The 25631-nt window shown below is 37.9% G+C and overlaps 2 protein-coding genes across 4 annotated transcripts in view; one reads left to right on the top strand and one right to left on the bottom strand.

The window, feature by feature from the left end:
• CMSS1 (cms1 ribosomal small subunit homolog) overlaps nt 1-25631 on the top strand; it is a 382595-nt gene that overhangs the window by 111299 nt on the left and 245665 nt on the right. The gene's annotated exons all lie outside the window — the stretch shown is intronic.
• Nucleotides 1-25631, bottom strand: part of FILIP1L (filamin A interacting protein 1 like) — a 303663-nt gene that overhangs the window by 105377 nt on the left and 172655 nt on the right. Inside the window, exons 2-4 of the mRNA XM_086675626.1 lie at nt 11270-11522; nt 10369-10542; nt 546-724 (exon numbers count right to left, since the gene is read on the bottom strand). Coding sequence (XP_086531752.1) covers nt 546-724; nt 10369-10542; nt 11270-11512 — 596 coding nt within the window. The 5' untranslated portion in view covers nt 11513-11522. The remainder of the gene's footprint in view (nt 1-545; nt 725-10368; nt 10543-11269; nt 11523-25631) is intronic.

Genomic DNA, 25631 nt, shown 5'->3' with positions numbered 1-25631 from the left:
TGGCTCTTTAAGAAAGCATACCTGATCAACTCATTCTTCTCACAGTTTATTTATGCCTTCTTGCCAACAATATAAAACCCAACTGCTTGTGGCTAGCCTTTGCTTTTCTCATCCTGAAATTACACCTTGTGCTGTAGCCATGTTTCCAGAAACCTTGAGTTCCCTCACTTATCATACGATTTTCTTACCTCTATGCTGTGATACTTATTTCTGCCCCTCCCTGGTCTATAGTTTCCATTCTTGTTTACATAGGACTAGACCCCTGTTACCTCCTCTGTGCAGCTTTCACAGGGCACTCCATTGCAGAATTAGGTGTCCAGCATTTATGTTTCCACAGTTTTTATCATAGCTGGTTATTCTTGCATTATATTGAAATTATCTTTAAACATATCCCTTTCCTCACTCTAGACTGTGAGACCTTTCAGAGCAGAAGCTGTGTCCTATGCATCTTGTATTCCTGTATCCCTGGTATAAATGCCAACTCCATAGTGAGAGGTTGTAAGAGTTTGTAGAGTGGATCTTTGTCTTGTCCAAAGAGGCCTTACCTTTCACATTCCTGTTCTAGTAAGCTTATGAATTCATCACTCTTCTCCATGTATTCTTTATGTTTTCTCTTTTCTTCCTCCAACTCCAATATGGTTTGCCTGTGAGATTTTTCTGCCATTAAAAGCTGTTCCAGGATTCGTCTATGAGATTCTTTATGTTTTTCCATGACTTTGTCCAACTACAAAAAGAAAATGCATTTATAATGTGTTAACTGTAAATCCTTCATAATACTGCCATCTTTCATTCACTCTTTTAGAAATGTCTAAGTTTTGACTAATTCATTTGGCAATGGGTTTCTGATATTTTTGTTTGGTTTTTATCATTACTGTTGTTAACTGATACTTTTTGATGCATTTCAACACAAATGTAATCTTTTTACTGTCATAGTTTTTTGTTTTTTCTCAGACAGAATAATTGGTGCCTCTGTAGATATCAGGATAATTTACCCAAACCCATTTTCTGACACTTCCTCCTCTCTCCGGAAAAACTTTGTCAGAGGAATGATGTAAAGTAAAGAAATCCTTAGATAATGTTTGATTCTGAAGCAGCCTAGCTGCTCTCCTGCCCCAGCCCTCCCTCCCTTTAGTAGGCCTGTTGGATCCCGTGGTCCATTATTCACTGAATTTTGCTTCAAGGTGTTTACATATTTTAAGAATTCTTGTTAATCAATTCTGTGTTGGTTATGTAGTGTTAATGTGAACAGATGTTAACACCAAGTCCTCTCTGGTTTCTGTGGCCTACTTATAGCTCTGTTATAAAATGATCACCCTATGCCTGATTTATGTGTTTGTCTTCCCTACTAGACTGTGAACTCACTAAACGCAGGGCCTACATTGAATTTTTTAAAAATTCTTAGCATCTACATCAAAAAGAATGAAATCTTTCCATTTGCAACAACATGGATAGATCTAGAAAATATAATGCTAAGCAAAATAAGTTAGTAGGAGAAAGACAAATATGGTATGATTTCACTCATGTGGAATTTAAGAAAAAGAACAAATTTAAAAAAGAAAAAATAAAAAGAGACAAACCAAGAAACAGACTTTTAAGAGAACAAAGATAGGGTTACCAGAGGGAAGGTGGTTGGGGGGAGGGATGAGTGGAATAGGTGAAGGGGATTAGGATTACACTTGTCTTGATGGGCTCTGAGTAATATATGGAACTGTTGGGTAACTGTATTATACACTTGAAACTAATATAGCACTGTATATTAACTATACTGGAATTAAAATTTTTAAAAAAATTCTTAGGATCTAACAATGCCTTGCTTATAATAGGTGTAAAATGATATATGTTTAAAGATTGAAAACAAAACAAGCAAGCAAGGAATCAAGAAACAAAAAACAAAAAACATGAGGAGAGGAGACTGATTAAAACAGAAGTGGCTCAGGATCTTTAGCCAGTGATAAATTAAGACCCAATTAAGAATGTGGTTTGGGGGGTGCCTGGGTGGCTCAGTCAATTAAGCATCCAGCTCTGGATTTTGGCTCAGGTCATGATCCTAGGGTAGTAGGATCAAGCCCATGTCAGGCTCTGCGTTGACCATGGAACTTGCTTAAGATTCTCTCTCTCTCCCTCTGCCCCTTTCCCCTACTCACTCGCTGTCTCTAAAAAAAAAAAAAAAAAAAAAAAGAAAAGAAAAAATATATATATACAGTTTAGAAAGCATGTGACTTTCTAGATTAAATAGTAGGTGCTGTAGTTGGTAGTATTATTTGATTTTGCCCTCTGCCTTTATTGTAAAATATTGAAAAATTGTGACTCTGAATTTGAAGCCAGTTTAAATTGTATATCTTTAAAAAGCACGTACATGACTAGAATCCAAGGCACAAAATGGTCAAGTTATTTCAGAAAAAGAATAGAACAAAGGTATACCAGCATATAGAACCCAACTAATTCCCTCGGACCTATAAACGCTTAGGCTGGTTGTCTAGTTTTCTAATATAGGTTTATGAGGTGCTTTAACACACACACACTCACAGAATACTTCATTATGCCAAACAGGTGTTGATGGTTTTTAATAAATATAACCAGTACTTTTGTGGAAGCTGAAATTGCTAACTTGTATTGCCTGCTGGCAGAGTCACTGTTAACTAATGACCATCTTCTGAGAGGCAGGTTGTAGTGCTCATTTGTCCCAGGTCTCAAGCCACAATAGCCCTCTGAAAATTTCTTACAGTTCTCCAAACATTACAGTGGATTGTAAAGGAAATTCAAATTAAATGCTTTTCGAATTTGAGAGTGAAATAGTGATAGGATCAGCCTTACTTTAGGAAAGTTGTCAGTTGACTTAGAAAAACATTAAACTGAGAATAAACTAAGGGTTGATGGGGGTGGGAGGGAGGGGAAAGTGGGTGATGGGCATTACTACATGTTGTTCAGTGCAGCCACTAAGGAGCTTATATTTGCAATAGGAGTAATTGCAGAGCTATCAAGTAGTGACCTTACAGAGCAAAAGCTCCCAAAGAAAAGAGTCACTGATTCCAGAGGCCTTTTAGCTTACAGTTGAAGTTTTATTCTGTGCCTTAATTTCCCCATGCCTAGAATGCCTCTTGGGAAATAGCCAGTTGTTTTCAATTCAGTTTCTAATACATACCTGACAGATCACATGATGGACCTCATCCTCCCTGAATTCATTACATTTCCCATTACCTGTGTGTGTGAGTTTAGCCAAGCCACCTAACCTTTTTGTACTTCAGGTTCTTCATTTATACATTAAGAGGTTGGACTTCTAAGATCAATTCCAGTGCCAGGATTTTCTCAAGGCAGGAAGTGTTTTTTAAGTGCCTATTATGCTATATGTACTAAAGTACTGTGGTAGTTGCTATGGGGAATACAAGAGAAGTTTGAAGTCTCAGTGGGTATACTCCTACTTGGAAGATAAGACACACACATGAAACAATTAGGAGCAGTATAAGGTGGTACATCATTAAGTACTAAGGGACTACTAGAGAACCATTGCCCCTTTTTTTCTTTATCCCTACTTGCAGGTTGAATAATGCCTGGAGAAGAAACAGGAAGACTTATCCATCATTTCAGGGAATGCCCAGGGCAGAATGATTGTAAAGGTGGCTCTTTAATGTTTACTGTGCAATGGCAAGCTTTCTGCTTATCATTTTAGCTTCCCTGATATTGTGTCCTACCCCTAGCCCAGCAAGGCACCCAAAACTTAAAGCTTACTTCTAAAGGAGGTTCAACAATGGCAGTATTTTTCAAAGTGTGGCAGGCTGACCACCTGCATCAGATGAATCACCCTGAGAGTTTATTAAACATATGGATGTCTGTCTCTCCAGAGGCAAGGGAAACAAAAGCAAAAATGAACTATTGGGATCTGATCAAGATAAAAAGCTTCTTCACAGCAAAGGAAACAATCAGCAAAATTAAAAGGCAACCGACGGAATTGGAGAAGATGTTTGCAAATGACATATCAGATAGAGGGTTAGTATCCAAAATCTATAAAGAGCATATCAAACTCAACACCCAAAGAACAAATAACCCAATGAATAAATGGGCCAAAGACAGGAACAGACACTTTTCCAAAGAAGACATCCAGATGGCCAACAGACACATGAAGAGATGCTCAACATCACTCATCAGGGAAATAGAAATCAAAGCCACAATGAGATGCCACCTCATACCTGTCAGAATGGCTAAAATTAACAACTCCTGCAACAACAGATGTTGGCAAGGATGTGGAGAAAGAGGAACCCCTTTGCACTGCTGGTGGGAATGCAAACTGGTGCAGACACTCTGGAAAACAGTATGGGGGGGTCATCAAAAAATTAAAAATAGAACTACCCTATAATTCAGCAATTGCATTACTAGGTATTACCCAAAGGATACAAAAAATGCTGATTCTAAGGATCACATGCACCCCAGTGTTTATAACAGCACTATTGACGAAGTATGGAAAGAGCCCAGATGTCCATCCACTGATGAATGGATAAAGAAGATGTGGGGTATATGTGTGTGTGTATATATATATACCTATTCATATATACATACATACAATGGAATATTACTCAGTGATCCAAAAGAATGAAATTTTGCCATTTACAACAACGTGGATGGAACTAGAGTGTATTATGCTAAGTGAAATAAGTCGGAGAAAGACAAATATCATATGATTTCACTCATGTGGAATTTAAAAAAAAACAAATCAGATGAACATAGGGAAAGGGAAGCAAAAATAAGATAAAAACAGAGAGGAAGACAAACCATAAGAGACTCTTAAATACAGAGAACAAACTGAGGGTTTGTTGGCGGGGCATTGTGCGGGGGGATGGGCTAAATGGGTGATGAGCATTAAGGAGGGCACTTGTTGGGATGAGCATTGGGTGTTATATGTAAGTAATGAATCGCTAAATTCTATTCCTGAATTTAAAAAATATTTTTTAAAAATATGGATGTCTGGGAGTACCGGGGTGGCTCAGTTGGTTAAGCATCCGACTCTTGATTTTGGTTCAGGTCATGATCTTGCAGTTCATGAGTTTGAGCTCCATATTAGGCTCTGTGCTGACAGTGCACAGAGATGGAGAGCTTGAGATTCTCTCTTTCTCCCCCTCTGTCTGCCCCTCCCCTCTCTCAAAATAAATAAATAAATTTTATTTGGAAAAAAAAGAAAAAAGAAAAGAAAACAACTTAATTTGCTATGGCACCAAAAAATAAAATAAAATACTTAGGAATAAACTTAACGAAGGAAGTGAAAAACCTGTACTCTGAAAACTATAAAACTTTGATGAAAGAAATTGAAGATGACACAAATGGAAAAATATTTCATGCTTATGGATTGTAAGAATTAATATCGTTAAAATGTTTATACTATCAAAGCCATCCTTGTCAAAATCTCAATAGCATTTTTCACAGAACTAGAATAAATAATTCTAAAATATTTATGGAACCACAAAAGACCCCAAATAACCACAGCAATTCAGAGAAAGAAGAACAAAGCTGGAGATATCATAATTTCAGATTTCAAGATATACTACAAAGCTGTAGTAATCAAAACAGTATAGTACTACAGGCACAAACATAGATGTAATAGATGAGTGAACAGAATAGAGATCCCAGAAATATACCGAAACTTATAGGGTCAGTTAATGTATGACAAAGGAGGCAATAACAGACAATGGGGAAAAGACAGTCTCTTCAACATATAGTGTTGGGAAAACTGGAGAGATATATGCAAAAGAATGAAACTAAACCACTTTCTAACACCATACACTTGTATACAACACACACACACACACACACACACACACACACACATAACTCAAAATGAATTGAAGACCTAAGTGTGAGACCTGAAACCATAAAACCCCTAGAAGAGAACACAGGCAGTAATTTTTTGACATCAGCTGTAGCAACATTTTTCTAGATATGTCTTTTAAGGCAAGGGAAACAAAAGCAAAATAAACTATTGGGATTACATCAAAATAAAAAGCTTTTGCACAGTGAAGGAAAGCATGAACAAAACAGGAAGGCAGCCTACTGAATGGGAGAAAATATTTACAAATGATATTTGATAAGGGGTGAATATTCAAAATATACAACTCAACACCCCCCCCCCCCCAAGTCAATCACATTGAAAAATAAGCAGAGGACCTGAATAGACATTTTTCCAAAGAAGCCATTGAAATGGCCCAGAAACACATGAAATGATGCTCAACATCACTAATCAACTGGGAAATGCAAATCAAAACCACAATGAGCGATCACTTTACACCTGTCAGAATGGCTAAAATCAAAAAGACAAGAATAACAACTGTTGAGGAGGATGTAAAGAAAAAGGAACTCTTGTACACTGCTGGTGGGAATGTAAATTGGTATAGACACTGTGGAATACAGCATGGATCTTTCTCAAGAAATTATAAATTGAAATACCATGTGATCCAATATTTCCATTACTGGGAAAACTAATTTGGGAGAATATATGCACCCCTATGTTTATTGCAGTATTGTTTACTATTCTTTGTAGCAAAGATATGGAAGCAGCCTAAGTGTCTATTGAGAGATAAATAGATAAAGAAGGTGTTGTATATATAATATACAATGGAATATTATGCAGCCATAAAAAGTGCTGAGATTTTCATCCTTTACAACAATATAGATGGACCTGGAGGGTATTATGCTAAGGAGAATAAGTCAGACTGAGAAAGACAAATACTTTATTATTTCACTCATATGTGAAATCTAAAAAACAAAGCAAATGAATAACAAAAAGCAGAATCAAACCTATAAAAACAGAATAAACTGATGGTTGCCAGAGGAAAGCGTGGTAGGGGGATAGGCAAAATGGGTGAAGAGGGATGGGAGATACAGGCTTCCAGTTATGGAATGGATAAGGGATGGGAATAAAAGGCACAACATAGGAAATACAGTCAATGATATGGCAATAGTGTTGTATGGTGGCAAATGGTAGCTACACTTGTGAGCGTAGTATAACGTAAGGAGATTTTGAGTCACTCTGTTGTGCAACAGAAACTATTGTAACATTGTATGCCAACTATACTTAAATTAAAAAATATATATTTTAAAGACCTTTGGCTTTTTACCATTTTTACTTAAGCCTCCATCATGCTTCTTTTCATGTCAGGTAGTTTTGGAAGGACTGGATGTTTTGGGGGTCTTACTAACAGGAAATTCATTTGGTTTCACAGTCACTTTTATGTATAGTCAAGCTGTTGCTAGACATCTTGGCATAGGAAAGGCTTCCAGAAATTTATTAGCCACTGTGCCGCCTCACCCAGCCATTGTCAAATAAAGATGAAAGGCCAAAGATTATATCCCAAGATGAATATGTCCTTTGGTTCCCAGCACTGGAAGTTTATGGATTGAAAGAAGAAAGTTTCAAAATATCTGGAGCCAAAAGCTAGTCAGTCAATGAAAATTTCCCTTTCAGTTCCTGGCTTCAGAATTTCTGCTTCTAAGTAAGCTTTTTACTTTCATGTAAGCCCATCTATGTGTTGAAGAGTATGTTAGTTAATTTAACATTTTTCTGTACTTTTTAGTAATATAATTTCAAAGGATATGTAGTCCACAATGTTACTGAAATGGAATTTCTTTATGTTCTACATGACTAATTCATACTCTTCCTCTGGATCTTGGGTTGCCTGATTCTTCTATCTTAATTTGATCTTCCATTATACTCTCTGATAGTGCTTTGTGGTTTTCACCATAGAAATCAATATTATATATAGTTGTATACTTACTTTCTGTCACTCTCTTAGACATTAAATATGCCAAAGAAGCACAACTATTTTTATACGTCAACTCTTTAGTAAAATTTTTTTAAGTTTATTTATTTATTTTGAGAGAGTGAGAGAGGACACATGAGTGGAGGTGGGGCAAAGAGAGGGAGAGACAGAATCCCAAGCAGGCTCCATGCTTTCAGCGCATGGAGCTGAAACATGAGGCTCAAAATCATGAACTGTGAGATCGTGACCTGAGCCAGTATGAAGAGTCAAACGCTTAACTGACTGAGCCATCCAGGAGCCCAACTCTTCAGTAAATATTAAATAAAAGAATAAAATGAAATTTAAAAACTAAATTATACAGTTGCTTAAAACAACTAGTTTAAGAACTGTCCTAAGGTGTTGCTAACAAGATATGCAGATTATTTTATTACAGTACCCTGATAAATCCAAAATATATTTTTCTTGATATCTTTTTTGGAAGAACTAAGAATATGTTAGGCAATTAACTTCAATATCTTTTTTTAAGGGAACTTCTAATATAGAACCCTAGTTTGGAAAGGAATAGGAGGTAAAAAGTGTTATAGACTCTGAGTTCTTATGTCTTCTCTTTCTCTTGACAGCCCAGCTACCCTGTCACTCCATTCCTGTTCTTCTAGCTCACATGCCTCTACCAGTCTTTCATCTTAAGTCATTGTTCCTACCATGTGACGTAACTGAGAGCAGTGAGTTCTTCTAAGCAATTTTGCCTTAAGTATAGATGAATCCCCTTTAGTTTGGTTAAGATTGTTACATTTTTCAAAAAGAGCGTTGTGAAGAAAATAAAAGGTCATGGGATGTTAACACCCCAGGATGGGAAAAAGCGAAAGAATAATTATTCAGCATGCAGATCCTTATTCTGCAGTAATTCAGGTACAGCCATGGATGGTCTTGGTGAGAAAGGTGCCTAGGGAATCCTACTTAAAATTCCCCCGTATTGTTTATTCTCTGGATACTTCCCCTTGCCTCATTACGTCCTCGATAGAAAAAGAGGGCAGACAACTGAACTGTTGGGTAACTAGACTTATGTAGGCTTCAAGGGATGATAGATAGACTGATGACTGAGGAGGGAGAAACCTATAAGGCAGCAGTAGAAGGCAAGAGAAGAAAAGTGCGCAAATCATGGAAGTGAGAATGTGAGAAGTGTATACATAGGGGAGTATGTATGTGTATCTGTTTTGGGAGTAATCAAATACAGTTGGATTTGTAAAGGGCTAAATTATAGATAACTTTCAGGGACAAGCATTTGTAGAGAGTCAGGTTATTTCCAACTTTGCATGTGTTTAATAGAATTATTTTGAAACTAAAGCTTTTCCTAGTCATTTCAGTGTAAGTTTGGAATCATTCCATTCATTTCACACTGAAGTATTGAGGGGTTGTCCCATTTTTGGAGTTTTTTAAGGATATTTTCAGCGATCATCAGTTTGCATTTGCGCTTATATGGGTTGGGGAATTTGTGCCCAATGCTGTTTCACAGTCACTATGTTGGGAGCCAGGATACGGTTTTAACACTCTTGACTTGAATGAAGCTTCAGCTCCTCTTTCTCAAATTTGGATTAAAGTGCAAGTCAACAGACTTTGGGTGGTCTCACCTTCACCCCTCAGAGAAGCAAATCCACATGACCAAACTCCTTCACAATTTGGCAAGACAGTAGTCTTCTCTCATGAGACACCCAAGACAAGAATAGCAAGGACATTGGAGGTCAGTCCTGAGGTAGGTTGCCAGAGCTTATGTGGGGGAAATTTGTCCAAAACTTGCTTTCACTCTCTCCAGCCTTAACTCATGCTCCTAGTTGTTTCCCTTTTATAAAAATGAAAAATTATGAAATTTTCCATTGAGGTCTCGGAGGAAAATAGAAGAATAAAATAAGGATGCCAAAGAGTTTTAGAAATGTCAGCAAGGAAAAGAGCAAGCAGTACCACATCTTCATGTAGTGGTGGCCATGCTGGGACTTTTCCTCTTTGCCATTGTCATTGCTGGGCACTCTTGATAGGGGAAGATCTTTGCTGTTATTAAACTTTTGAAGGAAAAAGAGGATAGCACTCATCTAAAATACATGCTTTCTAAAACTCCATTTCTTGGACAGTTCTTCAGATCATTTCCATTCATGCTCAGAATTTCTATGACATAATATCTCAGTGTTTTCAAAGAAATTAACCTCTGTGCTTGAGCTTTATCTGTTTTTTATTATAGCCTGTATAGCCTTCAAGTCCCGAGAAGTGCCATCCTGTGTGTGTGTGTGTGTGTGTGTGTGTGTGTGTGTGTGTGTGTGTGTGTATGTGTCTGGGTGTTTGTGTCTCTATGTGAGTGTGTGTGTGAGAGACAGAGAGAAATTCTCTTGCATTTGTCAGCTTTCAGTCTCATGTCAGGGAACAAACCTACTGGAAACATCCTGTATGATTTATTCTCCTTTTCTTTCCTGTAGAACATGTAGTATTTATCTAGTTGGGAAGATTTTAAATGTGTTAGAACACAAAACTGTAAATAATCAAAAAAGAATTATATGTCATGCTCACCTGCCAGGCCTAGTGCTTGGCTGGCTAGTGAACTTTTCCACCTTCCAGGTGCACACCCCGATGTGATACATACCTCATTCATTGGTTTTTCATAGATGTCCTCCTGCCAAGGGGCAGATTTTGCTTGAAAAGCATCTCGCTGGAGAGCCTCTAACACCTTTTTTGGAGTGACAAACCCATACTGAGCTTCCAGCAAAGCCAAGTCCATTTTTTCAGCCTTTAAAATGCCTATGACTTCATCTCGAGCCTGTAGGAACAAAAGGCATTTCAAAAAGCTTGCTTTATCTACCAGCAGTCTCTGAAAGTGATCTCTTGTGAGAATTGAGTGCTTTTTTCTTCTATTTCAAATATAAACAAATCATATTTGTTTATATTGCCTTTTACAAAAGGTAGCAAAACTATGTCCCTTCATCCTTCTTATAATCTAATTATACATTAATAATATTTGAAAAGTGATCACTGTGCAACATGGGGGAGACTCAACATTTTTTACTGTTTGACAAGCAGATAACATGATACTCTTTCTATGGGCTGACATGTAACATTTTCAAGGGTAAGAAATAAGATTCTCCTATATGTATAGTAGCTGTTTTTAATTTTTTATGCAGGTTAATAATGCTAGGGCAAGTCTAGGAGCCAGTTCACATGGGGTATAAAAGTGCCTTTTGTTATTTAAAGCAATCCAGAAGTCGTCTGGTATTATTCATACATGCCTGTGCACTGAAGCTCATGAGCAGCACGGGCAAAGGATGTGATCTTTCACGTGTTGCTTGCCAATTGCATGTCATAATGAGAGCCCTTTTACGTAGGATTAATTGCCCTTCCAGTTGGCAGAAGACAATTATGTGTATGTGTACTTTCTTTCATGTACATACAGGTATGAACCACAGAGCATCTATTTCCGTGGCAGCATACACACCAAATTCACAAGCAGCCTTCTCCTTGAATGTAGGGATAATTTTAAGCCAGCTGACCTGTAGTTCTCCTTCCAGAATGCTCAGAAGAAATAATAGATCATCTCTTGAGAGGTCCTCTCCTTGGTGACCGATACCACCGTGTGACTTAGGACAGGGAAGAATTGCCTCCGACTCACTGGTGGGGTCTTTGTCTTGCTGCCTCTGCTTCATGTCCTCAGGCCCTTGGAAACTGTGGCCTTTACTATGTCTTGGAAACTGCTTTGGGGCTGAGCCCTCTGTGTCACTGCTTCTGGAACGCATTCTTTAAAGCCTGAAAAGAAGGAAAACAATTTGTAACTCCTAATGGAAGTGGAGTTTTAATAAGGGCACCTATTACTGCTTTAACAGGTCTGCACTCTTGCTCTATTTACCTCAGCCAAAGACTCGATCTTTCTGAAGTCTACAGCAGAGAATGGCATTAGCAGATTCATAAATCACAGTTTTATTTACACTTCTGTTTTTAAAATCAACATTTTAAAAAGGTGTTCTGCTTTGATTAAGGCCACTTATGTCCATGGGTAAACAGACTATATTTGAACTTCATCCACCAAGTATTTCATCTCCGGGATCCAGGTCATGCCTCTAACCACAGCCCAAGTGTTTACTGGAGTTAAGATGTACTTAACACAATTGTAAAATAGTACATTTGCTAATTGTTCTAACTTTCTGCAGATTCACATTATTGTATTTCCTTTGGAAGCTTTAAAAATTTTTGAAATTTCTTAATCTTTGGTGCTTTAAGATAGAAGCATCAGAATTACTGCTAGAAAATACTTTGGGTTACATTGTTTTGACAAGGAAGTCCAATATTAAAGGAATGAAGCCTTGGTCTCTGGCTGTATCCCTGACATTCTGCTAAAATCCCACATCTGTCCTTGAATACGTCAAGAATTTATTGTTAGGACACTTATCTCCAAAACAAGAGACAATGCTGCCTATAGTAGTTGGCCACTATGGAAAATATAAAATAAATGCATATTTGAGGAACACATTAGCTCACATCTGATTATATTATTATCCAAATTATAATAGCAAGAAAAATTGTTCCAGCTTTGAGGTTTTTAATGAAAAGACAGTTTGCATTTTTTTCAGTTTTAGAAAAAATGCTACAGTGAATATTACATTTTTTTTTCCTGTGTACATTTCTCCTTTAGGGTACAGGAGTGGGATTTTGGGGGTGCACAGTGTATGTTCTCTCTACATTTAGTCGAATTTATCAATTTTTAAATTAATTTTTTTTTCCTTATAATTTGCGTTAGACACCAAAACTTGATCAGTGACAGTAGAAAAGAGTGTGAAGACCGTGGACTCTGGGACCACACTGCCTGAGTTCAAATCCCTACTCCATTATTTGTTGGCTGTAAAACTTTGGGGAAGTTACTTAATACCTCTGTGCCTCACTTTTATCATCTGTAGAATGACAATGATAGAATGTTTGTAACCTAAAGTTGCTGTGAGGGTTACATGTCCGCGCACATCAGATATTTGCAACATGCCTGGTAGAAAATTGGCACTCTAAATAAACATTAGCTTTTATTATTAATATTATTATTAACTTTATTTTTATTTCCCCAAATTGTATAGTGAGTCTATATGCCTTTATAGTTAGGAAAAAATTTCAAGAAGAAAAGCAAGTATATTTGATTATCTCTGTCATCTAATGAGGTGTGAGGTATGAATACAGAAGGGAGAAGAAAAGATTACAAGAATAGCTTTGTGTCTTTGCTGGGTACTCTGTTTAAGAAATAATTCTCGGGGGTGGGGGGCGCCTGGGTGGCTCAGTCAGTTAAGCGTCTGACTTTGGCTCAGGTCATGATCTCACAGCTTGTGGGTTCGAGCCCCACGTCAGGCTCTGTGCTGACAGCTCAGAGCCTGGAGCCTGCTTTGGATTCTGTGTCTCCCTGTCTCTCTGCCCCTCCCCTGCTCACACTCTCTCTGTCTCTCAAAAAATAAATAAACATTAAAAAAAAAAAAAAGAAAGAAATCTCCGACGCCTGGGTGACTTTGTCAGTTAAGCGTCCTACTTCAGCGCAGCTCAGCTCAGCTCATGATCTCAGTTTGTGAGTCCGAGCCCTGCATCAGGTTCTGCTAACAGCTGGAAGCCTGGAGCCTGCTTCCAATTCTGTGTCTCCCTCGCTCTCTGCCCCTCCCCCACTTGCACTCTGTCTCTCTTTCTCTCTCAAAAATAAACAAACACTAAAAAAAAAATTAAAAATTTAGGGGAGCCTGGGTGGCTTAGTCAGTTGGGCACCTGACTTCAGCTCAAGTCATTATCTCTAGGTCTGTGAGTTGGAGCCCCATGTCGGGCTCTGTGCTGACAGCTCAGAACCTGGAGCCTGCTTCAGATTCTGTGTCTCCCTCTCTCTCTGCCCCTTCCCCTCTTGCACTCTGTTTCTTTCTCTGTCTCAAAAATAAAATAAACATTCAAAATTAAAAGAAAAGAAAAATAATTCTCACCAGCCTCAATTTGCTGGCACCACTTGGGAGACCTGAGTGTCAGAATAGTTTAGAAACCTTGAGGACTTCAAAGCCAGCCAGCTAGGCCTTGTTCATCCCTCATCCATCCTTCAACAAGCATTTACTGAAAGTGTGTCATGCGCTTTGTTGATTATTTATGGTGTGGCTTTCTTGCTTCCCTTAATACAAATGATACACTTTTACTTAAAAGTTTATAGAAATAGTTGCTAAAACCGGGATCATGAGAAGTGCACTGAACAAGAAGTCAAATGAAAAGAATTATTTCATGAGGCACCCAGATGGCTCAGTTGGTTAAGCATCTGACTCTTGATGTTGGCTCGGGTCATGATCTTGCCACTTGTGGGTTTGAACCCCGTGTTGGGCTCTAGCACTGGCAGCACAGAGCCTGCTTGACATTCTCTTTTTCTCCATCTCTCTCTGCCCTTTCCCCACTCACACTCTCCCTCTCTCTCTCAAAATAAATAAACATTTTTTTAAAAAGAAAATTTTTTCACAAATCACCTGTGGGACTTAGTTAAAACATTGACCCTCTGTAAGTCCAGTGTCCTTATTTGTGAAGTGAGGGAGATGGGGAGGTGATCTCTATGGCCCCTTTCCCCTATAGTATATAACAATTCTTGCCAGTGTGCCTTTCTTCTAGCATAGACTATCAGTAGTATATTTAGAAGAGACAGATTTGTGGATCTGTGTCTTACAGAAATCCACAGAAATCTAAATGCTACAGGGGATGATAATTTCCACAAGAAAGAGATTATAGTTAGAAGACCGTCCTTAAGGAAATAATCCCAGTAAGAATTTTCAGCTGAGAATTTGTTTTTTAAGCCTCCCCATAACAATCAAGCTATAAAAGCAGAACTTGAAGGTGTTTATTGTCTTATGTGTTTATTATTTATATAATAAATATACATATTTATATGTTTATATATATTATATATATGTTATATATAATATATGTATAATATATATATTGTATTAGTATATATTATATATTATATTGTTAATATATATGATATATATTATATGTTATATATGTTATACATATTATATATGTAATATATATATAATATGTATACATATTATACATATATATACATATTATTATATGTTTTGTCAGCAGTAGGCCAATGTCAGCTGATAACTAGTGAAACACTTTGCTTCGAAGTTGCAGTTTGAAACATGCACTTTCAAATTTTTCCGAGTCACATAATGTGTTTTCTCTACAAGTTATCATTCTCACTTCCCTCTATCACACATTCACTCTATTAGACATTGGAAATTGAAAGATGGTGGTGGTGGTAATGATGATAGCTAATACTTATTGAACACTTACTACATGCCAGGTATTCTTCTAAGCATTTTACATAACTCATTCAGTTCTTGCAGCAACTCTATGGAGTAGGTAAGATTCTTCTCTCCATTTATGGTAAAGAAATGGAGGCACAGCTAACTTACTGAAGGTTGCACAGCTAGTACCTGGCAGAACTGCGATTTGAATCCAGGCAACCTGGCTGCAGAACCTGTACTCATAAAAATCATGCCATAATGCCATTATGCTGTACTGCCAAAGGCAAACAGTTACAGATACTTTGTGGAATGAATATAGACACCCTATCTGAAACATACTTATAGCCTTGCTAAGTAATTACAGTATAGATGAACAATCATCGGGGGTAGTAGTTATCACAGATTCTTCCCTAGATAGCCAAGAAAGAATTCATTTATTTGAGAAAAGCAAAGCATAGAGAAGTATATTTTTGTGTAGGGATGGAAGGTTGAGGTTCTGTGGGAGATATGACTGTGGAAAACCCCATTATATGTATGTGTTTATAAATAATGTATATACATTAGCATAGTATGTGCTATGTATCTTATGAAAACTTGTATATAATGTACCTTTTGAAAACATTCAAAAATAAAAATGAAAAGTATCAGTTAAAAATTATATATCTAATTATTTTCTCCTATCCTATTGAGTTGTCTTAAACATCCCAGGAGAACCCTTGCTCTGGCCTATAGGAATAATGGAAGGTTCTTAACATAGACTAGATCTATTTAAAACAAATAAATATTGTACTGGCTTCAACAGCACATGAACTAAAAAATTGATAAAATAGATAATTAAGTGCCACTTTATTTATAGATTTACTCACACATGAAGGACAGGGCCATCCATGTCTTCTGTCCAATATTATTAATCTCCATTTGCATCTCCCATGGGGTATCTGACCTGGTGCTTCATACATAATGGGTATTCCACAAGGTGACTGGTTTGCTTCTTCCACTTTGTGGCCTACCCCAAAACTTAGTGGCTAAACAACAATAGTTCAAAATTCTGTGGGTCATTCTGTGGCTTAAGTCATCTTGCAGCTCAGCTGGGCTTGGATGGTCTAAGATGACCTTATTCACATATCTGTCTGTCAGCCAGTTGGGCTAGTAGACCTCAGCTGGATCATCTTATCTCTACTCCTGCTCCACTGGGCTCTCAAGCTCTGGTAGGCTAGACCAGATTTCTCCACATGATGGTCTCAGGGCAGCATTCCAAAAGTATGAGAGCTGAAACTTTAAGGTCTCGTTTTTATTGGTGAGACAGCATCACAAAGGCCAGCCCCAATTTAAGAAGTGGAGTAGTAGATTTCACCTCTTGATGGTTGCAGCTGTAAGGTTACATTGCAGAGGAATGGGAAAAGTAAACTACAGCCATTTTTTAAAAACTGTAGGTTTACAACACTTACAGATCCAGATTTTTGAGAAAATTGAATAAATGTCTAGTTTTAAAGAAGTAAAATCTATTTAGTTCTTCTTTTAGTTTCTCAGAAGCTAAGGTTTTGTGGAGGTTTTGGGTTTTTTTGTTTCTTTTTTTAAATTATTTTTATGATGCGTTCCTGTGCTTTCTCTTACCCACATATTCATATGTGGAACAATAATAGCCTATTGATAAGCATCAACTTGTATTCTGCTGCTAATCAATAAGGATTTCTCCAGATTTTATCCAAGGTATGCCTTCCAGAATTCCAAGATTATAGAAGTTTCTATAATCTCATTTTATGCTTAGCATAAGCTTAAGCAATGCTTAGCAGAGTAGTTTGCTAACCATTGCTCATGAGTACCCTTTGAGTTTAAGGCAAGCCAAGCTGCTGCAGAAAACTTGATTAAAAGTTTGTACACATCCCAGCTTCCCTTGCCTCACTTTTAAGGTGAGTTAAGTGAAATCTGCCAGGAGACCACAAATCCTTTGGCAGTGATGACATTTATAAGTGATAAAAATGAAATGACCTGAAATATATTGACACTTTGTTTATTCTTTTTAAAGTGATTAGGGTTTTTCAAAAACTGCTAATCCTCTTTGGGGGCCGGAGCTGGTAGCATCAGTGTTCTTGATGGCACACACATTGCATTTGTGAACAGACCCATCATGAGCGGACTTCTGGTCTACTGAGGTGTTATATGTCTCCGCATGTTTACAGTGGTGGAGTTTCCTTGCCCTTCTGCCAACAACCACAAAATGATCAGTAATGAGAAGTAATTAAGTATCAAGAGGAAGAAAACAAAGACATGAATTTCATGATACTTCATGCTTTGTATTATCAGTGACTTCATTGTTTCTCTTGGCAAAATTTTAATGCATCTGTGCTTGGCCCAGGGGTGTGTACTGAGGAAAAGAAAAATTTTGTAATAGCAACAGTGGTTTGGGATTTTCAGGTTAAAAAAAAAAAAAACGAATGGAAAGTTGCTTTTGTTTAGACCAAATAATGATGCCTTACTCTTTTCATAAAGTGCTGGCAGTGACCTAATGCCTGATGGTTTTGCAAGGAGAAATCCTGCTTAGTTGCCAGTTTAACACAGCCCAATGCATTGTTATCTGTGATTATCATAGCTGTAGAATGGCAGCCCTCAGGAGTGTAAGAGAGTGATAGACTGGGATTCAGGAAACCTGGCTTCCGATCTCGGCTCTATTTTAAATAGCCAGATTCTGGGTTGTCACTTCTAAAGTGAAGACATTGGGCTAGGTTGGCCCTAAGAGGTCATTCAGGATGCAACAAGGACCAGGGATCCTTTTCCTTGACTTCTATCCTGTTCCTCACCCCCTAACAGATCCCCTGACAGCAGGATTTGGGCCTGAGACTAGATGATCTCTGAGGTCCTGGGGCTTCCCACTTTAGAATTATGTGATTCTCTGTTGTCTTGTATCTATGGATACAAATACAGTTCATTTGGCCCTGAGAAGCAGATTCTGTTTTGTTTTCCTGTGTGGTGACCTCGGTCAGTTTTTCTTGGGTTTAAGCTGGTTGAAATCATGGTGGGTCTTGGTAAAGATGTGTCCTTGCAGGAGAAGGACAAGTAAAGAATTTGCAGCTATTTACTTAATTTAAAGAAATGGATAAATATAAATAGTGACCTATTCAATCTACCACCTCCCTTCAACACACACAAACTTCCAGTCAACTCCTTACTATACTATATAAGTTACATTTTCTTAATCATTCTTTATTAATTTTATATATCAAAAGTTGCATACTATACATAATTGGGTGCTGTTTGGATAGTTTAGTCTCCATGTACCTGTTTATTTTCTTGTCTGAATGTTGGAGAAGAGGATATTTAACTTGTATAAAGGAACCTGGAAAAGCCTCAGTGAAAGAAATTGTTTTTGGTCTTGATCACTTACTATATTGAATTAGCTGAGCAAAACTCCGATTTAGGGAAGAAAATATTAGTAATAGTTGTAGCTTACATTTATTCCATACTTAACAAATATAGGCCTGTTCTAAATGCTTTCCTTTGATCAACTCATTTAATCTTCACAAAACTGTTATTCATCCCCATTTTGCAGAGAAGGAAACTGAGGCTTGTAGCTGTTTAGTAACTTGCTGAAGGTCATACTACTAGCAAGTAGTACATCCCAACTTGGGCAGCCTGGATCCAAAGTGTCCAGCACATTACTATGCTATATCTACTTAGGATCTTATAAGAAAGCATACATAGTAAAGGAAAAATCCTAGTTCAACATTAAGTTATTCACAAACATTTATGAAGTACCTGCTATCCAGGTATTGTGCTAGGTGATTTGTTCTAGCTTATTTTTAGGCTTGGGTGTGGCATAGGCATAGCATAATAAAAGGATTATGAGATTGTGCAGTTAGACAGATCTGGGCTTAAATCACAGCTCCAGTATGTTAGCTCTGTGGCCGTGGACCACACATAGTTACTAAATCTCCCTGAGCCTTCAAATGTAAAATGAAAGTAATGGTACCTGGTAATAGATTTATTGTTCATGCTTTGTGAGCAAAGGTCCCCTGTTTATGTCTGTATCCCCAGTGCCCAACAGATTTGGGCATCAGCAAGGATTCACTGATTGATCAAATCATGAAATCCTCAGCAGAGCTGGGTGGCTCTGAGTAGGAACTACTTCATTGTAAAGATGATTCATCTGGCTAGAAATTTAGAAGAATGGTATCAGGTGTACCTCATTTTATTGCATTTCATTTATTATGCTTTGCAGATACTGCGGTCTTTACAAATTCAAGGTTGTGGCAGATCTGTCAAGAAAGTCTGTCAGCACCATTTTTCCAACAGTGTTCCTCACTTTATGTCTCTTGGTCACATTTTGGTAATTCTTGCAATATTTCAGGACTTTTCATTATTATTATATTGTTATGGTGATCTGTAGTCAGTGCTGTTACTCTTGTAATTATTTTGGGTAGCACTAACTGGACCCATTTAAGACAACAAACTTAATCAGTAAATGTTTTGTGTGCCCTAACTGCTCCACTGACCAACCATTTGTCTGTATCTCTCCCTGTCCTCAGGCCTCCCTATTCCCAGAGGCACAATATTAAAACTAATCCAGTCAGTAACCCTCCAGTGGCCTCTGAGTGTTCAAGTGAGAGGAAGAGTTGCACATATCTCAGTAAAAATGATTAAGCTTAGTGAGGAAGGCATGTCAAAAGCTGAAAGGCTGAAAGCTAGACCCCTGTACCAAACAGCCAAGTTGTGACAGCACAAGAAAAGTTCATGAAGGAAATTTAATGTGTCATATTGAACACAAGAATGGTAAGAAAGCAAAACAACCTTATTGCTGATATGGAGAAAATTTTAGTGGTCTAGATAGATGGTCACATCAGCCACACCCTTCCCTTATGCCAAAGCATTATCCAGAGAAAGGCCCTAACTTGCTTCATTTGTATAAAGACTGAGAGAGGTGAGGAAGCTGCAGAAGAAAAATTGGAAGCTAGCAGAGGTTGGTTCATAAGATTTAAGGAAAGAAGGCATCTCTGTATCGTAAAAGTGCAAGGTGCAACAGCAAGTGCTGATGTAGAAGCTGCAGCAAGTTCTCCAGAGGATCTAGCCAAGATCGCTAATGAAGTTGAATACACTAAACAACAGATTTGCAGTGGAGATGAAACAGCCTTCTATTGGCAGAAGATGCCATCTAGGGCTTTCATAGATAGGGAGGAGAAGCCGGTGCCTGATTCTAAAGCCTCAAAGGGCAACCTGACTCTCCTGTTAGGGCTAATGCAGCTGGTGACTTTAAGTTGAAGACAGTGCTCATTTACCATTCCAGAAATTCCTGGGGCCCTTAAGAATTATGCTACAAATGCAACAAGAAAGCCTGGATGATAGCACATCTGTTGACAACATGGTTTACTGAATACTTTAAGCCCACTGTTGAGACCTACTGCTTATAAAAAAAGATTCCTTTCAAAATATAACTTCTCATTGACAATGTACCTGGTCATCCAAGAGCTCTGATGGAGATATGTAATGAGATGATCATTGTTTTCATGCTTGCTAACATGCCATCCATTCTGCAGCCCATGGATCAAAGAGTAATTTTGACTTTCAAATCTTATTAAGATACAGATTTTATAAGGCTTTAGCTGCCATATTTAGTGATTCCACTGATGAATATGGGCAAAGTACATTGAAACCTTCTGAAAAGGTTTCTAGACACCATTAAGAACATTCATCATTGGGGCACCTGAGTGGCTCAGTCAGTTAAGCGTCGACTTTCGCTCAGCTCATGATCTCATGGTTAATGGTTCCGAGCCCCATGTTGCGCTCTGTGCTGACAGCTCAGAGCCTGGAGCCTGCTTCATATTTTGTGTCTCCCTCTGTCTCTGCCTCTCTTTCTCTCCCTCTCTCTCTCTCTCTCTTTTCAGAAATAAATAAACATTAAAAAATTAAAAAAAAAACATTCATGATTGATGAGAAGAGGTCGTCAACATTAACAAGAGTTTGGAAGAAGTTGAGTACAACCCTCATGGATGACTTTGAGAGGTTTGAGACTTTAGTGGTGAAAGTAACTGCAGATGTGGTGGAAATAGCAAGAGAAGTAGAATTAGAAGTGGAGCCTGAAGATGTGACTGAATTGCTGCAACCTCATGATAAAACTTTAACTGCAGACAAGTTGCTTCTTATAGATAATCCAAGAAAGTGGTTTCTAGAGATAAAACCTACCCCTGGTGAAGATGATGTGAAGATTGTTGAAATGACAACAAAGGATTTAGAATATTTCATAAACTTAGTTGATAAAGCAGTGGCTGGGTTTGAGAGGCTTGACTCCAATTTTGAAAGAAATTTTACTGTAAATGCTGTCAAACAGCATCACTTGCCACAGAGAATTCCTTTGTGAAAGGAAGAGACCATCAATGTGATAACATTGTTGTCTTATTTTAAGAAATTGCCACAACCATCCTAGACTTCGGCAACCACCACACTGATCAGTCATCAGTCATCAACATCAAGGCAAGACCTCCTACCAGCAAAAAGATGACAATTTGTTTAAAGCTGACAGATATGGTTAGCCTTTTTTTTTTACCAATAAAGTATTTTTTAATTAAGGTATGTATGTTACTTTTTTAGACATAATGCTATTGCACAGTTAGTAGACTACATACAATATAGGGGCACTTGGGTGGCTCAGTCACTTAAGTGTCCAACTCTTGATTTCAGCTTGGGTCATGATCTCATGGTTCACAGGATTGAGCCCTGAATCAGGCTCTGCGCCGACAACCCCAAAGCCTGCTTGGGATTCTCTCTCTCTCTACCCCTCCCCCCCTTGTGCACATGCACACACACTGTCGGAAAAAAAAAAAAAAATAGACCACAGTATAGTATAATCCTAACTTTATATATCCTGGGAAACCAAAAAATTTATTTTACTCACTTTATTGCAATATTCACTTCATTGGGGTGGTCTGGAACTGAACCTGCAATATATCTGAAGTATGCCTGTACTGAGAAACTACTAATAGAAGTAGCTGGTATGTATAAACCTCTTACCATAGGCAAAGTGCTGTTTTAAGTGTTTTATATTATCTTATTTAATCTTAAAGAGTTTTAGCCCAAAGTAAAGACTATTAAGAAAAGTGTTGGTAAAGATAAATTAAGGGTGGAGGCTCTCATAGGAAATGTCAAAGACAAATGGCTATCAGTAGCAGGGTAGTGCTGGTGCCTCTACAAAGTTCAGAGAGTGTGTGTGTATGTGCACACGCTGTGGGGAGAAGTGACTCTAGATCCCCAGGATTTATCAGAAACCTCCAGTTAGTATCACTGATCTTGAAAATATTTGACCATGTATACCCTGACCTTACCCCCACATACACACGTAAAATGAACTGAACATCCTCTGCCCACCTCCTTTTTATTTGACAGCACATTTAACAATCATTAAAGCTGTTTTTATGTATGTGGCATTTTATACAGTGGTGTCATTTAAACTTGGTTTGGTAGGAAAATGGAGAGGTGAATTATTCTGATGGCGAGATGGCTGCACAATGCATAGGGAGTCTGTGCTGACTGTAGGATGCTCATCTCTAAGGGACAAAGCTGGCGGTGAGCCAGGGCCTAAAATTTGAATGTGTTTAACATCCCATACTTTGCTGAATTTAGGGAGCAGGCTGTCTGCTACCTTTACATTTCCACTTGGGTTTACCCATCTTCTACATGGAACTCTTAAGCTATAACTTAGTTCCCTCCAAGGGGAATGGAAAGAGATGTAGTAAGATTATGGGGTTCTCAGCAGAGCTGGTTGAGCCCTTAATATTAACTGTCTCATGGTAAATGTGATTCATCTATGAAAATACTGGCTATAAATAGATGTTAATAGTGCCCAGCAAAACAGCCAGGTTGTACTAGCATGGCCACATTAGGGAAAAAAATCTTGTTGAGGATTTTATTTGGTTTCTCTTAAAATAAAAAAATAAAAAATGTCTTTCCTTTTATTGCCCTAACCACCCACACTTGAAGACACTAAACTCAGCCAACTGCAGTAAAGCTATCTGATGACTAAAAAAAGACACATTGAAAACCAGATAACCTAATTTAGCATTGGCCACCTTTATTTTTTTTTTCTATTTTCAGCAAAAATCATTGAAACATTTCCTTAATGGTATTTTTCCTTGTAGGGAGAGCATGGACAAGGCTTCAGAGAGGGGAATGAAAGTTGGAGGGGGTGGGAGGGAGGGTGTGCTTCAGGTTATATTCCTAACAATTCTGTGTCCTCAGAGAAAGTCAAAGGTACAGAAAGAGAAGAATCAAATGTAAGGTTTAGAAGGCAGTGTAGTAGTTATTTTATCCATCCCCCACAGGACCAGCAATCAGTGTTTTCTGTTACTCACTGTTCCGCTGTTAGAAAAAGTACTTCCTTGTGAGCTGAATTCAGCTCCCAGGAACTTCGTTCATTTATCCTGCTTCTTCTTCCAGAGCTAAATCAAATAAGGCTACTCTTTGAGCCACACTGTAGTCCTTCAGTGGGAAGGGCTCTATTCTTTATTCCAAATGAAACATTCTCAGCTTCCTCAGTGACTCCTGACACCAAGTTGTCTAGTCTTCCTCACCCAATCCACAGTCTCACACACATTTAGATTATACCTGTTTAGACCTGACTACTCTTCATTAGGCTAGGTTGCTTCTTAAAGAAATGCATGGAGTTGGGCATAATTTCCCAGATATTAAACACAACTAAAACAGTGAATTGGTGAAAGTATGTATTTAGGGAGGGTCTCAGTACTTCTTCTGATACTGGATTTCAGGTGGAATTTTAGATATAGATCCAGAAATTTGATAGTAGACATTTAAGGAAGACTTATTCCCAGTTCAGCTTATCAGGTCGGTGCTTATAATGATACTTTCATATGTACATCACTTGATGCATCAGCAGATAGGTAATTGTTTGCCCTGTTTTTCAGGATGAGGAATGTGAGATTCAGAAAGCTTGGATAACTTTGGCTAATAAACCTTGGACGAAAAATGATGAAAACGTAGGTGTTCTGACATTCTTTCTCTCTAGGCTCATGCTAGATTAATCCAAGCTCACATGTTTTTTTGTTTTGTTTTGTTTTGTTTTTTAAGCTTGTATGTGTTCTTTGGTTGCCTGTCCACTAAGTGCTGTAGTCAGAGAAGCTGCCACACTGTAGATACAGAACAAAAAGCCTGCCAATGAGGCCTAATAGAGCTGACTTACATCATGGCTTTTCTTAGCTATGTGTTCTGAAGAAAGGACAAAAAGAAATATAAAAATCTCCCAGAGTATAAATAGTTGATTTATCCAAATTTTCCATTACAAATCAGTGGCTCTTTAAAGATTCTTTTCTCATTTAAGGTTGACACAGGGCTGGGAATATTTTCCAGATCTTTGTGGAATAGAACAGAAAATTATTTTCATATAGTCCAAATTAGCTTTAAATGCATTTCTAAATGCCACTCTCACAGCACTAGGTCAGACCTCTTGAAAATCATATGATTCTTTTAACAGTTTTCAAACTACATCACTTTTCATAGTTTTTCCAGCTCTGCTCTCTGTTTTTTCTTAGAAGTATGATGATATTGAGCCAGTCATTTAACCTTTCTATTCTCTTTGAATTTTTGTCCCTTTGGCTCTTGGAACCAGTTTTGTCAGATCCCTTTATTCTGCATCTGAGGCCCAGGGAGGTTAACTGATGTGCCCATGGTCATGCCTACGGCCAGCACCAGAATCTAGATCTTGCCTACAGCCCTGTTGATGTTTCCTCAGCAACAGTGCATTTTCAGAGACCAACTCCTGTTTCTGGAAAGATATGAAACCTAAAAGATACAAATGCACCTTTGAGAGTACCCAAAGTCTCCCACAAATGTAATTTTTCTCGGCTTCTTCCTTACCCAGTAGGTGATTATAGGCCTGAGAATGCCTTTAGGCCTTCTCTTGGCCAGACCAACCCAGCACAATGAAGAGCTCAGAGGTGAGAAAGAGGTTCAGAGATCAAGGGTTCCCATCTGCAGATTTTAACTGACTTCTTTTCTTTCTGTTATCTAAGGACCTATGACATAGCAACATTGTTACAGAGAAAATGTTGCAACTGGTAAAGTCCCTGGGCTGTACTGGACCTTGCAACCATTTTACTTCCCCTTTCCCAGCATTTCCCTGTGTTCAGTTTATCTTCCTATAACTGGGGGAAAGTTTAACTCCTTGCCTCCCAGGCATATGAGTATAGTCTGACACATTTACAATTTCTCTTATTAGAGGAAAAGAAGGAAAATGACTTTTGTAAAACTCGAATTCTCTGCCAGATGATATGATTCACACTTTTTCTTATCTCTTTTTTAAAATTCAGACACATGGAGTTAGTATTATTCTCTTTATTTTACAGATTAAAAAAAAAAAAGTGAGGTGTTGAGAAGCTCACAAGTCAGTGTGGTAAAAATGTAGGTTCAAGATTAAATACAAAATACCAATAAATAAATCATGTCCAATGTAGAAAGTGTTTGGGGAACATTTGAAAGGAAATGACTAACCTGCCACAGAAGCTAAGTAAAAGCACCTGAGAGAGAAGTTGGGCCTTGGAGGATCAGAGTGTCCAAGTCATATGTACAGTTTGAAGATAGATGAAAAACACAGCATGTGGCAAATACCAAATCATCATTA

The sequence above is a fragment of the Puma concolor genome, chromosome C2 (genome assembly GCF_028749965.1).
Source record: "Puma concolor isolate L17-30 chromosome C2, mPumCon1.1.hap2, whole genome shotgun sequence".
NCBI classification, from domain to species: domain Eukaryota; kingdom Metazoa; phylum Chordata; class Mammalia; order Carnivora; family Felidae; genus Puma; species Puma concolor.
Note: the sequence above shows the minus strand (reverse complement) of the source record. Positions and strands in the feature narration are given on the sequence as shown.